This window comes from Pleurodeles waltl, chromosome 10 (genome assembly GCF_031143425.1).
Source record: "Pleurodeles waltl isolate 20211129_DDA chromosome 10, aPleWal1.hap1.20221129, whole genome shotgun sequence".
Lineage (NCBI taxonomy): Eukaryota > Metazoa > Chordata > Amphibia > Caudata > Salamandridae > Pleurodeles > Pleurodeles waltl.
In genome coordinates, this window is record NC_090449.1 from 1,005,833,921 (window position 1) to 1,005,851,159 (window position 17,239).

The 17,239-nt window shown below is 44.2% G+C and overlaps 1 protein-coding gene across 8 annotated transcripts in view; it reads right to left on the reverse strand.

Moving 5' to 3' along the window:
- DGKK (diacylglycerol kinase kappa) overlaps positions 1 to 17,239 on the reverse strand; it is a 524,126-nt gene that overhangs the window by 98,906 nt on the left and 407,981 nt on the right. For all 8 annotated transcript variants that reach the window (XM_069211876.1, XM_069211875.1, XM_069211872.1 and 5 more), the window contains 2 exons: positions 4,329 to 4,433; positions 1,926 to 2,058 (listed from right to left, as the gene is read on the reverse strand). In XM_069211876.1, the coding sequence (XP_069067977.1) occupies positions 1,926 to 2,058; positions 4,329 to 4,433 (238 nt within the window). The remainder of the gene's footprint in view (positions 1 to 1,925; positions 2,059 to 4,328; positions 4,434 to 17,239) is intronic.

Sequence of the window (17,239 nt, forward strand, 5' to 3'; positions counted from 1 at the left end):
GACAGCATTTTCTCCTAATTTATTATGGAAGAGGGCACATGCAGAATGGTTATGGTATTACCAAACACCTAAAAGGAAAAGAACAAATTGATTTGTTATACACTGAAACCATACTACAAGGCTTTTTGATTTTAACTTTTGTAGCTATGAAACAATACCACATATTTATACAATTCTCTTTGGTAACCCAGGAGAATTCAATAGTTGAATGACAAAAGCTGAGGGGAATCAGGTTCAGGAAAAAGCTACCTCAGCTGGAGTGAGGGATATCCTCCTGGCCCAGTTGGATACGGTTTATGGAATTAGAAAGCAAAAAAAAAGATGATGGAAGGAATGCTGAACAATGTCAAACATTCGCCCCGATCAAAAATCTGGGCCCAAATCCATTGTTTTTTGCTCACCACACCATTCCAGTTTGGACCCAGCCATTAGTAAATCAGTCTTGACTCTGCTCCCCATAAGAACAGTCCAGTCTGAACTGCCAGGCCAGGTTCTCCCTGGACCAGAAATAAACATCTTGGGACTATTTTAGGGGTGTCACCCCTCATTAGCCAGGCTAGCCTGAATCCAGTGACATGGAGAGCATGGGACCCACGTCTGGGCATACTCTTCCCACTTAGGACGACAAATGTAAAAATGCAATAAGAGACATATTTCAACCAGCTTGCATAGCTAAGCAAATGTAATATTCCTAATCCAGGCTGGTACAGCATTATGAAAAAGGGGGATACATGTGAAATATTGTTTTGAATCTTCACATCAAGATTATAGATTTTAGGTGGAAGAAATGAGGATCAATTAATGAATTAAAATGGGTGAATTTAGCATCATGGACAAAAATATATATATTTGTTTATATATATTTCACTGTTTAAATTATTAGCTGTGTAGCACGAAAGGATTACAGCCATGTGCACAAAGCAAAAAGATTAAATCATATGAACATTAAGAATTTTGGGGCATGGGTGTTGTGACTGGTTTAATAAAAAATGATAGGCCTGAAATGACCTTAGCAATGGGAATACTCCATCACAAACATGACGGATATCCCGTCCGCTGTATTACAAGTACCATTATATACTATGAAACTTGTAAAAAGGGGGGCGGTATATCTGTCCCGTTTGTGATGGAGTATCCCATCCGCCAAGGTCGTAATCAGGCCCTACATTTTTAGTGTATTGGAACATATTGCATCTTTTGGCGTTTGTATCTTGACATAAACTTCCTTTCAAAGTGTATTCAATTAATTCAGTACTGGAAAGACACAAAATACTACTGGTTTACAGCGAAGTTATGGAGACCAAGAAGGAAAGAAATGTACAGAGGATTAAGTGGGATACTGCATATTGATATTCAATTGGTAAAGAATAAAATATATTTGAAGTAGACAATGTTTTAAACAAAAGATTTGTTGGGGGGGCGAAGGAAAAATGTTATGACAAGTTTACTCTAAATTAATGTTAACTAAAATATTTTATCATATACTCAACCAATAAAGGAAAATGGGGAGTTTAATTTTTTTTTTTTTACTTTAATTTGTATTTATGATTTTTTCTGTCTTTTTCACTGCACAGCTCAATGTAGCTTCCAACCCTGACATTCCTATTCTAGCCTTCCTTAATGTAACGTATTTTAGTATGTGTCAAAAGAAAATAACTTCATACATATATATCTCATTAAAAAGATAGAAAGACAGCAGGAAGGTCCGAACATCCCCAGAGGAGAACACTCCGTTCAAACATGTTGTAAAGACGAAAAACAACAATGCATAATTTAAAAAAAATATCAGTAAGTTGTAGAGTTGATGGGCACTTTTTTATAAAAATGGGCACTGGTCCAGTGGTGGGATCCTTACAGAGGAACAGATGGAAGAAGAGGGTAGGGCACTGAGAGAGAGAGAGAAGTCCAGCTGTGCAGCGCCTTACCTTCACAGGATAGGCCGTGGGATGTCACCCCAGAGAGTGCTTCTCGACAGACATTGCAAAAGGTTGGCCGGGCGTGCGAGCACGCGTACCAGTTGTGCATTCCGGAAAAATGCTCCATGTTAAACTGCGTAGCCTACAAGCATCAAATACAAAAGGTAAATGCGCATGCATAAGAACATAAAAACAAATTGGTGGATGTCTGTTGAGGTACAACCAAACCACAAACAGTCTTCTTTTATGTTTGCCTGGCATACTGGTCCAGTTCCCACATAAATTACAAAATATTGGGCAAAACTAGCAGCCAATCACGTCTGCAACTGGTTGGTGGTGCCACAAATTTTCTAGAACTCAATTTAAAACCAGGGTCAAACATGTCACATATCCAAGAAGTCCCTGCCTCACAAACCTACTTACCACAACCTTCTGGAGTGGACTGATATAAAGACAATGGCAGAAGGTCAGAAACATGCTTTGGGGGCTGATACTCAACACACCATTAGAGAACGCAATGCAAAGTCAACAAAAATAGTTTCTTCTACTCAGCAGCAGGATCTGTAGCAAACTGGTCCATTGTCCATGTGCAACATGCCTGGCCTCTGGTGGTGCCCACACTGCAGACATTAAAGCAATGCATTCATAGCCCTAGGCCTAACAACAGAAACCATCCGTAACTGGCATTTAGTAAGACAGCCAGGACACCACAGCAGAGGGCATCTACTACATTTCTACGAGTGAGGATTCCCATGCAACTTCATGTAGGGATGCTAACTCAAACTATTGCATGTCATGATTCATCAGAGTTATGAGTAAGTGAATAGTAGTCTCTGTATTTCTAAATGTAGCCACATGAAGAAGCTGAGGTAGCATCTCCATGCACTGAGGTAAAAGAGTCAAAGCAGCCAAGCCTTAGTAACAGATCAGTAGATAACAGCCCATTCTCATCCATACATTCCCATGAACTAACCCAGGCCTTTGCAAAACTCAGGCATCATTATCTTCAACACTCTGGCCCTAATTATGAGGGCCGCGGTGGCACTCTGACCCGCCGCCAAAGTGGTGGTCGGAACACTTTGGCGGCGGTCAGACCACCACATTATGACCATAACAATTAGTACATCGTTGGACTGCCAGCACCGCCAGTTTCCCTACACTGGAGGGGCTGGAGGGGCTGGCGGTGTTCGCAGTCCTAATCTGCCAGAGCAGCGCTGCATGCAGTGTCGCCCTGGGGATTACGACCCCCTCTCCGTCAGCTTCTACATGGCGGTTGCACCGGCATGTAAAAGCTGGCAGAGACTGAGTGCAGGGGGCCCTTGGGGGCTCCTGCACTGCCCATGTACTTGGCATGAGCAGTGCAAGGGCCCCCAGGGACAACACTGTTGCGCTTCTCACTGCCTGCATTGCAGACAGAGAAAAGCGCAACGGGTGCTGTTGCACCCAACGCACCGCAACATTGCCGCCGGCTCAATTATGAGCCGGCTTCAATGCTGTGGCCTGTTGAACTTGTAATGGGGCCCGCGGGAAGGTGGCCACACTGGCGGCAACCTGACTGCGGGAGTTTGGCGGGCAGCCTTTTACTCCTGCCAAACTCGTAATGACCCCCTCTGTCTCCTTAAGATTCTTTACACTGAGGCACCTTTGGCAACTGGAAGTAATGGCACTGACGGGCAACCACAGAACCCACCTAAGCATCTTCAACAACTGGGTGGACCCCGGCAACTTCAGTGCTACATACATGCTGTAACACAACACAGAACAACTCAAGGAAACATGTCATCCCATAACACGAAGTTCTCAAACTGGAAGCTGCATGGATCGGTGCATCATATTTAGATTTCAGGAGCTGACCTCGGCATTAAATGCAGAAGTCACGGCGCAGAACGTTCCACAAACTCTCCAACTGCTTTTAATGGTGCATTGCCTGAGGTCTGCGAGAAGGACCATCTCTGCAGGCTAGCAAGCCCCCGGCTACTCAATAGCTACTCAAATAAAGGGTCGGATTTGGACTGAACATAACACATAAGGTGAGGCTGGTCTTAGAAAGTATTACCGTTGTTATAACCATCCGGGCACAGAGTAAACCAGTCAGCACCACTTCCAATCACTGACTTTTTTTTAGGCAGCTTTTTAGCAGTCAGCAATAGCGCATTTAACAATACATTTTGAGGGTACATTTTCTGATAAATTTAAACCTCTCTCGCATTGGAGGCTGGAGTACGAGTTAAGCTCTGAAGAATGGCCACACACCGGCAAATGCAAATGCAAATGCTTGCTCTGAACAGCGTACACACTAATACCCACGCAACGACAGCACTTGTTTTGCTTCCCAGCAAATCAATAATACATCCAATGCACATTCCGCTAGCTCAGCATCGCCGAGTCACATCCAACAAGCAGCGCGCCTACCTCATGGATCTCCCACTTCTGGACAGACTTGAGTGCACTGATCCAGTCCTCCATCTCCTTCCTGTTCTCGGCGCAGAGGATGAGTTTTCGGAATGGTGTGATCACCTGCAGGGGATGCACAAGAGGAATCCCAGGTTGAAGGTGCGCAATGACAAGCAGAAGATGCTCCCCAGGTCCCATCCATCCCCAGCCCAGCGGACCAGGAGGAATGGGAATGCTAACTGCGAAAGAGGAGAGAGCGGGGAGGACTATGATTCTCCCGTCAGGAAATCAATAGATGTCTATTGATCAGATGCGCGGGCTGCAGGAGGGGGCAGAGCCGATGAAGCAGGCGCCTGGTCTGCAAGCAGCCTTTCTGATTAAGCGACCTGCTGGCGGTGGCGAAGTGGGACGCAGGCTGCCTGGTGACTATCCAGATGATGCCGCTGACCTTGGTAACATCACATTAGCTGCCCCTTCATGGGCTTACTCAACTGTCGATGATTGGGAAGAAAGAGTGCGTAAAGACAGCAAGGTGAGAGGTCATGGATGGAGAGCCAATGACAGGCCCACTGAGGTCTATGAAGAAACAGTTGCTGGGGGGAGAATATGTGAAATGAAGAACTGTTCAGAGAGACATATCTGTTTAGTTGACTTATAAATAAAGATTCACAATCCCTAAAACAGTATATATTATTTTTTCCAATAGCACGCATTGTGGAGGTGATAAGTGAGTATTAAGCTGCTTATTAATTTCATGCTCCTGAAAATGCGTCAGATTGACGGACGTTGAAAATGGATCGCAAGCGGGGCAAACGTCTGCATGGCTCCCACCAAGAGATATCCACGGTGCAACAAGTGGGAGGCTCTATGGGGGTGTTCAGAAGGTGAGCATCTGTTTAGACACCATGTTTAGGAGAAGAGACTGCTAGTTATGTACCAGTTATGATGCCGGCACACTGGAAAAGCAGCCAGGACCACCTACTCATGTATCAAGTGTGGAATGGAATCTACTCAACAAGTACAGATGTCACTAGCAGCAGAGATGGTGACTCAGCAATTCTCCTACTGTGATAATGCCCTGCTTATCAGAGTCAATATTGGTGCCTGTCCCAGTGCCACTCAACACTCAAACACTGGTCATGGAAATAGGGTGACTCCCTCACTCCAGGTTATTACCTCCTGCCCTTTTCACCTCCAAATCCTTGTTTCCAGGTTTTCCAGGTATGCTAGTCTAATTAGTACCATAGAATCAAAACACTACAACACCCAGACTGCACAATGGCTATCATACAAAGATGCAGGCCTGAAAAACAGTGTCCGTAATGACCTGGAGAGAGGCAGTCACCCTTACTGTTAATGAGTGTTCGCAAAGACACCCTCCTGTTGGCCACCGAGTTTCTTATGTTTCTGATCAAGTTTATTGTGTACATATTCAATGAAAAATATGTCCTGTACAATTAGTTAATGCTTCACGGTTGTTCAACGATAAAACAGCCATTTCACAATGTGGAATAATGTTAAATATGAGAGATTCTTGAAAGTTATCAAAATTAAACAAGTAAGTATCCCCATGTGGGCCTAAGACTATAGAGTTCTGTTGCACCCATAGTCATCTCATGCCACGCACGCTGCTGTTAAAGACTGTTCCACCATCGCGAGAAACTTTACTTCCCACTGTTTATATTGCAATTAAAACTGAGTACAACAGATGAGCTTCATTCACTGGTTAGATACCTGCTTGAAGAAACAATAGCTTGAACATCGATTCGTCACAATGGCAGGGTAGAGGAAATGACATCACACTTCCTGGGACCTCCAATGACATCACAATGCTGAGCTCTTGTTTAGCTCAACAGCCTCCCATTTGCTGCCGAGGGAATTGTGGAAGGGCAAGCAGTGGAAAATAAGAATGTCTCTTAAAGCCTGGTTTAGTTGTTGTCCCTGCTGCTGACCTCAAGATCACTGACGTCAGGGGTAGCAAGGGCAGAGTTAATGGTACGAAAAGATAAACCAAGGGAAGCAGTTACTACCCCCGACTACTACAACGTATGCTCACGAAGCTGTTTACCTTACTAGTGCAACTAAGGTTAGCTTAACAGAACATGTAAAATTGCTTCAAGAAACCTGCCATATAGCCTACTCATTTTCAAATTAAAAAATAAATGAATATTTTCAGGGAGTAAGGTTTGGAGGCTACCCTTCTGCAGCACTCTGGATCCAATGCAATGACCTGGGGAAATCAGAATTCGAGAAATAATCATCTTAGATTTCTGTTAGTAAATTTGATATGTATTTCTTGGGTGCAATAGGAACAACTGTTCCACCACAACTTTCAATACAGCACCGTTGTTTTTACCTGATATGAAATGTGCATTAAAGTAAATCCGCTTAGCGTGTTTATGCAGGATTTATGCGCGCCCTGCTTTCTTAAACGGTGGATTTTCCAGGGTCCCTCCGGTTGATATTGTGGTACTCGGGGCCTCAAATAATTCACACTGCTTATACTTTCTGGCAGATTGATGGCTTGGACTGTGCTCAAGACCAATCTTTAGTGATACCTTAGTTATAAGGATTGGAATGGAACTGCAAATACTGGAAACACTTGAAATGATGAAAGACATCTAGATGAAAACAAATACTTATTACAGAGAGAAGCGTATCGGATTTTTATATTGTGCATAGTCACCCCTAGTGGATTAAACGAGAGACTTCTGTCTATGGCATTTGCTGTAGAACACAAAACAAGTGTAACTGTCTGGGGTTGCAAATGTTCTTATTGTAAATTAGCTAATGTGGTCAAAGCACTACGTAAAACTTAACTGATGCAAAATTGAAGCACTAAAACGATTTGCTTTTTGTTTTTTGCTTGCTAGTAAGCAGATTTGTACTAATGTTATATACATTTATGTACCATGTTAAATGCTGTTTTTTATGTCAAGCATCAATGATATCAGGGTCAGCGCCTCTGCTATGGGTCTATGCTGAAAGCAGAAAAATAAAGTGATATTTTTCCGCTTAGTGAGGGTGGGGTGGGGGCAGCCACTCCCACGTCAACAGGGAGGAGGAGTGGTATGTGCACTTCTAAGTGCGCAAGTCAGTTTGGCTGGCTGTCTGAGGTCAGCCAAACTGACATGCGCACTTAGAACTCTCCACCCCGCTGTGTTGCACAGCCGGGTGGAGACAAGCGCAAGCTCCCACTTCCTCCCTGAGCAGCATTGGGATTGGGTGGGGAGGAAGAAGACAAGAAGAATCGAGGTGGAGGGAGCAGTGGAACACGTAGTTGGCAGGTAAGAATTTTTTTTCTTATTATTCATTTACCCCCAGGTCCAGGTCTCTGGTGGACCCAGCGGAGCAGCATCACAGTATGTAGAGCAGACTAGATATAGCCAGTGCCTAATTTGTGCGTTGTTGTTTCCGGTGCGGAGCACCAGCACTTATTTTTGAGGGCTGGCGCTTAATTTTCTGCCTCAAGCATTTACTGCAACAAAAGACACATATGGGAAAGATGGAGAATGAGAAAAACGAAAAAGCATCACAATGGGAGAAAGCAGAAAGCTGCAAGAGTGAGCTGAAGGGGCAGGAAGTGGCTGTAAATGGATTGAAGAGGCCCGAGATGGCTTCAGGATTACCCTGCCTCAGCATTTAGTGCTCACGCATTTAATTGCATCATTCGCATGTTTATGAGGAGGGTTTTGGGCACCGGCATGTTTTTATTTACAAATTAAGCACTGGATATAGCTGCAGAGAAGACTGTAGTATACCACGCCACCTACAAGTGACACTTCTGGTGAAAAAATAAAGTTCTTTGTTTTAATTTGCCACCTGCAAACATCATTCACCGGATTTTGCATGCATGTTATTTAGATTTACGACCATTGTGATGTCACAGCCGGGCTTAGTGGATGGGGCTGGTGGCTCGCACATCTTGTGCACACAGTGCAATCTCGTGATCCCAGGGTTCAGTTCCTGTGTGCCACTCAGCCTTTCATCCACTGGAGGTTGATAACAAGTGTACCTATAAGCTAGGTAAAAATAAACGTGCTCTCCTTCAGAGGCACCATGAAATTTCCTTGAGGTGGAAGTGTGCTCTGCAAATATGCCTGTTATTTATTTTTACCAGCTAATCTTTAATCACGATTGGAAATGTAAATGTAATTTACAGCTGAATCAAGATTATGAATTGTGTGGAGGACATCACCACGTACGTCAGTCTGAGTTTCACAACCCAGAACAGGTCGAAACATGAGGTTTTATTCATAACGATGAGGCAATACTACTCTATTGGTATTTCCGTGGTATTTTGACATTCTAGGGCTTTAAGTGCATCCTTGTCTCACATCTTGGATAAACACAGGAACATTTTGCAATTTCGAAAAACATTCACAAGTGCCTGCACATTTCCTTTAATATCCTGGCCATCTGCTTGGAGATCAGGCACCCCGAGATCTATTGCAGCTAAAACACTACAGGGCATATTTATGAGAGGCTTGCGCCGCTGTTGCATCACTTTTACCACATCTATGAGGCCTCACACAGCCTCTTTGTGTGGCTTAGAATGGCCTCATAGATATGGAGTAAAGCAAGGCAGTGCAAATCGCTGTGTTGCCTTACTCTGTGCCAGGGAGGCGTTCCATGGGCATTACAGTGGGTGTCCCCATGCAACACCCATGGATCTTGACGCATCCTCAGATTTAAAAGAGCCTTAAACCCGGAGATGCCCCAAACCCTTAAACCTGCCATGGAAAGGTGCAGCAGGGACCTTCATTTCTTCTTGTTTTTTCCTCTATGTGTGTTGCATTCTGCATCACACATAGAAAGAGGAAAAAGCCTCCCAGGATTGTTGTTGTGCACAAAGGTGTCTCTTCCTGCACAAAAGCAATCCTTCCGGCAACGCAGGCATCCTTGCACCATGGTGCTCTAAGAGCCAATAAAGAACCAGTGCACTTGGAAGGCACAAGAATGTGCCGTATCGCATTGATATGGCGCATTCTTGCCCTTTCCTTTTGATGCAGGGCAGGGCTGCAGGATGACTTGCTGGGCTGCCCGGCGCTAAATTCTCATAAATCTGGCCCTCTAATTTTGGCACTACATAGAAAGCACATATGTATGATAATCTACTAAATTGATAAAATAAGCTTGGCCCTTCCTTGTGCTGGCACCTAGGTACTGAAAATGGTTTAGGTGCAGGCTGAGGAAAGATTTAGCAAGTGTAGCTGCGTAATTCTATTCTTGATTTGGGTGGTGGGGGGATGGGAAATTGTGCGAGTCGAAAAATAATGATATTTTATTTGAAGAACAGGCGTTATGCAGTTTATAGCCACCAGAAAGTCATCTAGGTGAACTATAAATTAACTTTCTCAGAAATGTTTTTGCTCACATAGGCCGTCTCCACAGGGAGCAGACAGCTTCCTGTAAAATGCCGATTGCATGCTTGGAAAAAAACAGGCAGATTTGTGAAAGGTGGCAAGGTGGAAAAATTATTTTCATATCAGCTGCACTGGAAACATGCATTCGAAATTGTGTCTGTTTTCAAAGAACAGAATCGTCCAACCTGTTTTCAGTCTTCTGGGAACTGCAGTGATTTTCAACAGCAATTGCAGTGGGTGCAGGCCTGGTGAGAGTTCGGATGTAAGTTGACCTATTTTAGCCCTGCTGAGGTCTTGGAGATAAGGTGTGAATCTTATATTCGATTGTGTTTGGTTATACGTTATGTATAACTCGTTTCTTTTTATGATGATCATTATGCTGGTTTATCCTGTCCGCCCTCACACTGCCTTATTTTGGTGTACCCCATCTGCATCTGTATTTAACACTCTGTAGACAGTGATTACAGTTGTAGGTCACAGAGGCTGGGGGTGCCCGGTTCTGCACCTCACAATAATTCACCTCACCACTTCAGAGGAACAGTTTTATTCATGGACATTTGCGAATAATAGAGTAGGTGATGTAAGGGTATGAAAATTAAAAACAATCTTGCAATACATAAAGACATTAACAACCAAGGTGATGCCTACCTTCTAAATAGGTTCCACCTGGGGTACAGTTCACCCAAAAATAGGGTGACCAGATTCTGAGGAGCAAAAACCGGGACAAGTCAGACATAAAAGAAGGACTAAATACATTACTCACTTTTATATCCGGCCTGTCCCGTTTTTTTTAGTGGCTTTGTGAATGTGTGCCTATACATGTGTGTGTGTGTGTGAGTGTATATGCACACGCACACACACACACATATACACACACACATGTACAAGACTACATTTATGAAATTAGCTGTGGCTTGACCTCCCACCCTGCACCCAAAACCCGCCCCCACCCACCTCTCTCTGCTCCCCACACCGTCTCTCTGCTCGGAGCAGACAGGAGACTGTGTCGCCTGATAGGAACAGATAAAATACTTTAATTATTTCATACTTTGTATGCCTCTCTAACTTATGCTTCCCTAGATGATCTGACCTTTGTCCCAAAAACCGGGACATTCGTTTAAAATTAGGAGAAGCGTCGGAACACCGGGACAGTCCTCTAAAAACCGGGACTGTCCGAGAAATCCAGGACGTCTGGTCACCGTACCCAAAAAGCGCTACTCATAGGAGAAAAAAATAGTAATTTAACTAACTTATACGAGTCAATCAACAAAAAGTCATCCAACAAGGAAATGCCACATCAATGATACTGGCTAATTCTCAAGCACGGGCAACCCTCTTCAAACTGAACCTCTCTGCGGCACAGATGCCTGCCATGCAAAGTTCTTACCAGCACATCTGAAACTCATCCAATCTATTGCCACTCAACATAATAGCAAAAAAACATCTTTACTCAGGCGTCCAACAAATCTCCACCATGTCTAGATATTTGTTAAGATTGCTAATAGGGTATTTGTCTCCAATGAATGTGTCTCTGGTTTGATGTTACATCAAAAATTCTGTAAAGTGTGGTAGCACAACATACTATTAATGACCTGTTACTATATACCATGGGGTTGTGCTGGGCTTCCAATGACTGCAGCGAGATAACACAGGGCGAGGTTGCAGGCCAAGTCTATTGTGATGTCACAAAACTCCCCCTTCCCTTTTGTGAATGGGTTACCACCCATTTCAAATGGGTGCAGACTGCGATTGGTTTGCGACCGCGTTCGCGGTTACAAAGCAATCTGGCATTGCACTGCGACTTGCAATTAGGAAGGGAACACCTCTTCCTAATTGCGACTCACAAACCCGTTTTGCGATGCGGTAACCAGGTTACCGAATTGCAAAACGGGGTTTGTGCATTGCAAAGTGCTTTTTGCACGTCGCAAATAGCAAAATTCACTGTTTGCGACGTGCAAAAAGCTTTGTACATCTGGCCCCAAGTTCCTAAGAATTTTTAAAAGATGGGTTGGGGAAGTGTGATGGTGGCACTAGTATACTATGCAGAAGCAATGACATCCAGCTGTATGCAACAAGGATGCTGCAGATCACCTTGGAGGTTTGCAACTGTGTAAAAGAGCTTAGCCAATGGCCTCGTTCCTTTGTCTTTTACAATACATATCCTTATAGGCGTATCAGGATACTTCAAGGGGCATAATATAAGGTACACTCTGGAGTACTTAAGCCCATACACAGTTGTGCAATACAGGAGTCAACAGAATAACGAATGAGCAAAAGTCAGGCATCAAAAATATGCCACATGCAACTTCTGAGGGTGATAATCGAACATCGAAGCCGCCTCGTCCTTGTACCCACTTTAGAAATGGTCATATGCTGCATCTGCTTTCATGGGTGTACGTGGACTGACTCACATTTTGGGCCAATCCAGTAATTCACAAATGGGTCTTCGTGTGTTTGTTTGTTTTGTTATTCGTATACTGCAACAACGACAACAACTGTTCCGACAGGTGACTAAAACAGACCCGCACAACTCAATAATAAGGAAACATCTCTAAAACTTAAATTAAAAAGATCTGAACACACACACACAATTGTAACTAGAGACATACACACACAGATGTAAACACACACCCCAGGGGCAACCACACACAAACACAATGAAGTTCACAGAACGGCAAAACATGGATACAACGAGTAAAAAAAGGCACTGGAAACAGGAGACTGCACACACTGATGACAGCCAACAAACATGTTCAAACAATAAAGTGTCACACCCACAACCTCAGCCCTCTTTCCGAGTTTGAGCAGCTGTACAATGAAGACAAACACGCATATTCTGCAAACGTTTCACGGTCCACCTGCACACAGGGCTTTAAGTGGGATGAAAAACTGGGGGTCTCTCAAGGGGCAGTGGCTGATGTAATTAAGGGTGTGACAAAAATACAGAAACTAAAAATCTGTGCTTAGCATAATGTGCCTCCGATTGGTATTTGGCTGCTTCTTTCTCTCATTGCATCTAGATATATAATACAACAGGTAATATTACACCTACAACAAGCCCTGACTATTGGCTTGGTCAATGGTTGTTAGTTGCATAAATTAAATAAGCCACAGCAATGGCTTCGTTGTATAAAATATTGAAAATGTGTCGGTTTTGAAATGATGAGATTGTAAAAGAACTATAGCGAGTCTCTTTGAATCAAAGGCACCTGGGGGGTACTGCTAAGAAGGAAAGGTTCTGTCTTTCACCCTGAAGTGAGGGAAAAAATGGAGAGCCCGAGATCGATCCGTCTCAGCACCTACTTTTTGGAACTGCTGGTGCTGAGTTCTGGCAGGACCCAGCCCGCTTAAAGCCCTGCCGGCACAGGATCCACTTTCTGAACGAACGTGTTATTTCGCTTTTATTTCGTTTTTAATGCACCAACAACCACACAAACAGATGTTATTGAAACATTTCAATGGGCGATGGACTAACACGGCGTGATGTTACTGCATACCGCTGGTTGCCCTGGCAACCAGGTATTCTGAACAGTGGAAAGGCCACACACTGCAGGATGTCTTCAGTCTGCTGTTACAGGACGCAACACCGGAAGTAAGATGGACAGAGGAAGTGCACCCATCCCCTTCTGGGAAGGAGTTCACCTGCATAATCGCCTAACTGTATGTCTAAGGGTACATTCGAAGGCACACCCAGAAGCCACATAGGAGGGTAATGTACCATGACCACCTCTGGCTCTCAGAAGGACAAAGCATTTTCCCAAGAACTCATTTAATGTGGTGATCTGAAGTGACCGCGTCGGTGAGGTGGTACGTCATACCTGTGTTTACCTCCACCTTGTCCACAACACGCCACTCTGCGTTCAGTGAGATACTGCTGTTGAAGAGAAGACACCCCATTCATGAGGCTTCTATATATATCTTAGGGCTCTAAAGAGTAAAAACATTATCATCGCAGTGTAGACTGACAGCTGCACGACATAGTCCTTCATTATCAGCTGGCCATTGTTGACTGCAATAATTGTGGCATTTAATAACAAGCGTTTGCAATGCAATGGGTCTCGCGTTTGCTCGAGTTAGAGCTGTTAATGTTGTAAATTCCTAAGTGGACTTTTCTTGCCACTTAAATTGAAAATAAAAAGTAAAACAGTTGACATAGGAGAGCCGATTCAAAGCGCCATGGCCGCCACAAGCAGGAAGGAGAGACACAAAAGGGAAAAAGAAGTTCGCTCAAACATTTCGGCAATCGTGCAATTATCCATGTAACAGGATCGATGTCCAAGGCGGTAACCAAACCGCCCCAAAGAGGGACAAATGTAAAGCATTTACCAATGAAAACAAAGGATTTTTAAAAGACAAGCCCACAAATGAGTGATAGTGATGGGCGTGTGGTGGGCATGGTTAAAAGCTTGTGCTCTCGACATAAAAACAGACCCCAAGGTTTTGGGTATTCATCGGGTGCGATAATTGTCAATCATAAGGTTATGGGGAATAACTTGTGGATCAGCATGTTCCAGTAAAAACTGGGCATCCTCCCAGTACATATGCCATATTGTACTCGGACATTGATTCTAAAACTCGTAATGATGGGTACGTTATTACTCTGGGCTTACTGGTCCTCCATTTCACTCAAAGACTGTTGCAGAAAAAAAGAGGCTAGAGAGGGACCATAAGGACATATAGCTTAAGGAGTGAGAAAAGGTAGACACCAAGGAGCCCTCCCAGTCATTGCTAACAATCAATAACCACACATCCACAGTTTTTTTGGGCAGCTTAGTGTCCTTCGGGGGCGGTTGCTTCTTAAGGCAGGGGAGTGTCACCCCCCCCACCCACTGCGAGACCTGCAGGGAAAAACAGAATGGCAATGAAAAGATTTCGTTGCCATTTTATTTTTCCCCCGCAGTGTGCACCAGCCTAGAAACATGCTGGGCGTGTTCTCTGCCGCCGGCAGCAGAGGACTGATTCTGCTTCCAGCAATGCCTGGCATGGATGCTCCAAAGTGCGCATGTCACTTCGGCCAGCTGCTTTGCGACGACCAAAGTGATATGCTCACTTTGAAGCTCTCCACTCACTTCTCTGAGACAGCTGGGTGGAGACTAGACACAGGCCTTCAGGGCCTGAGGGGCCTTCAGGGCCTGATGGCGTGTTCCATCCAAACAGGCGCTTCTCTTGTGATGGTTAACAGCATGTCAGCTGCATCTGGAATGGTTAGGGGAGCTCTTCCTCTATCGGAGAGTAGAAACACATGGAGGAGGACGTGCAGCATGTGGGTAAGTCCCTTTTTTAAAAATGTGTAATGTTTGTGTAATGCATGTGTGTAATGTACGTATGTGTGTGTAGTGCATGTAAGTGTGTAGTGCATATAAGTGTAGTGTTTGTGTTTTAGTTAGTGTTATTTGGGCTTTAGGACAGATGGGGTGGTTTACTTTGGGGTTTTGGAGGGAGGGTTTTTATTTTTATTTTTTTTGTGAAGTGGTGGGGCACTTCACTCGCCCCACCTCTTTAAAAGGGAACAAGCTGCCGCTGGTGTCCTTCCTCTGCAGAGTGATCAGCCCAAGAACTGCAGAAGATGGAAGATATTTCCTCATCACCCATTCCATCTTTAAATACCATCTTGGTGCAGGAGTGCATCAGTGTTGTATTGAGCTTCAGGGAAGGAAGAAATACATGTCTTCCATATGCACAGTATATATGGTGTAGTGTAGGCTTATGTGATGGTTTCTACCATGCAAATGAAGTGCAATACAATCTTAGTCGTTTCTTGGTACTTAATAATAACTCCATACCCAATTCAGTGATTCTCATTTTATAATCTTCAGCTGAACACTTAAATTACTTTTGCCTTGTCTCAATCTCGAGCCATCTGCATTCCAGGCAGTGTTTGCATCGTGAGCATAACTAGCTGGCCTACCTTACCAGCAATGGCACTAGTGACTGACTGGCATCAACTGAATCTACACAATAATTCAGTGAACGACTTTCTAGGATGCAAATCTGCAGCCTGCAGATTACACACAGCACAGGGCAACAGAAACATTAACCAACTGAACCAATTCCCTTTCATTGAAACCTGACATCAGCTGAATATACACCTCTTCAATGGGTCTCCTAATCCGTTGAGTTATAGTACATATAGTACAGGCTGATGCACTTGGCCAGAAAATATTAAAGTGGATTCATTGATGGGGAACTTTGTAGGAAATGTGAAGGTCCCACATTCAAACCTCGCCGAGGTGCACACAGCTTTGTTTCCCTGCCCGAACTGAAAAAATGAGTCCACTGAGGTGGGCACTAAAAACACCTGCTGTGCTCCTTAACATGGCCACGCACGTGGGTGGCGCTTAAATCCTAATTTCCAATGTGGTACCTGAACAGCGAGTAATCATAACTTGAATGCATGTTACTCATTACACGTACTGTAGCAAAGGTAAGGACTCAGGACACAGAGCTTTAATACCAAACTGCTCAATTTTGTGGCACCCCTTGTCCCCAGTTACTCCATCTGGACACACAACCTCTATTTGTGGAAAGTGGGAGGGGTGGGAATCTCATCAATTCATGTTATTCCACACTGTTACGCTGGTAAGCCTTGCATCTTAAACAGGAGTCTTGGCTCCAAGACCCCCTTAGAAACAGGAAGTCCTTCTGGTGTGACATCACCTGCCGGGCTCACCTTCCCCAGCTCACGCACACCTGAGAGATGCTGAATGTGGCACACTTGAGCATCAGCCGTGTTTTAAACCCTAAGAGGCAGATTTAAGAGCCCCTAGTGCCTTCTTGCGCCACATTTGCGTCATTTTTCTAATGCTAATGTGGCCCAATGAGGCTAAAATTGCTGCGCCAAATTTACAAACTGGCGCAATGCGTGCATTCACTTCGTAACCCTTTGCACTACATTATGCCTGCGCAAAGGGGGCATTCCCCTTGGGGGACACAATTGGTGCAAAGAAATCTAAGAGATTTATTTGCAGCATTTTTTTCGGCACTTTTAACGCCTGCTCAGAGCAGGCATTAAAAGGAGGCTCAGGATTGTTTACAATGGGCCTCAATGTGCTTTGCAGGATTAGCGTCAACATTTTTTACACTAATCCTGGAAAGCTCCAGACTAGCGTTAAAAATTATTTTGCTAGTTCCCTAACTACTGCCATGGTACGCTGCATCTTAGATACGGTGCACACATGATGGCATTAGGAGGGTGCTAAGGGGCACCACTTTTAAAAAAAAAAATCAGGCCCTAAATTTAACCACACAAATATGTGACAGTTAAAATCATTTTGGAGGTGTCCGGCATCACCTTCGACAAATCACGCAGTACTCCCTGTTTAGGAACATGTCAGTTTAGTTTATCGAATGCACACTACACATTGCAAATATCAGAAATCCAATTAAATATCTCTGGCATTTTCTCCGTGAACATGCAGCGTTTGATGATTGTCTCGGCAGTAGGTATATCACGCACAGCCTTTTATTACCGTATTGCACATAATATAGGGTACAATCCGTCCCACACGAAGGATGGAAGGTGAATCACAACTCCACAATGCACACCATCAGTGGCATGAGTCA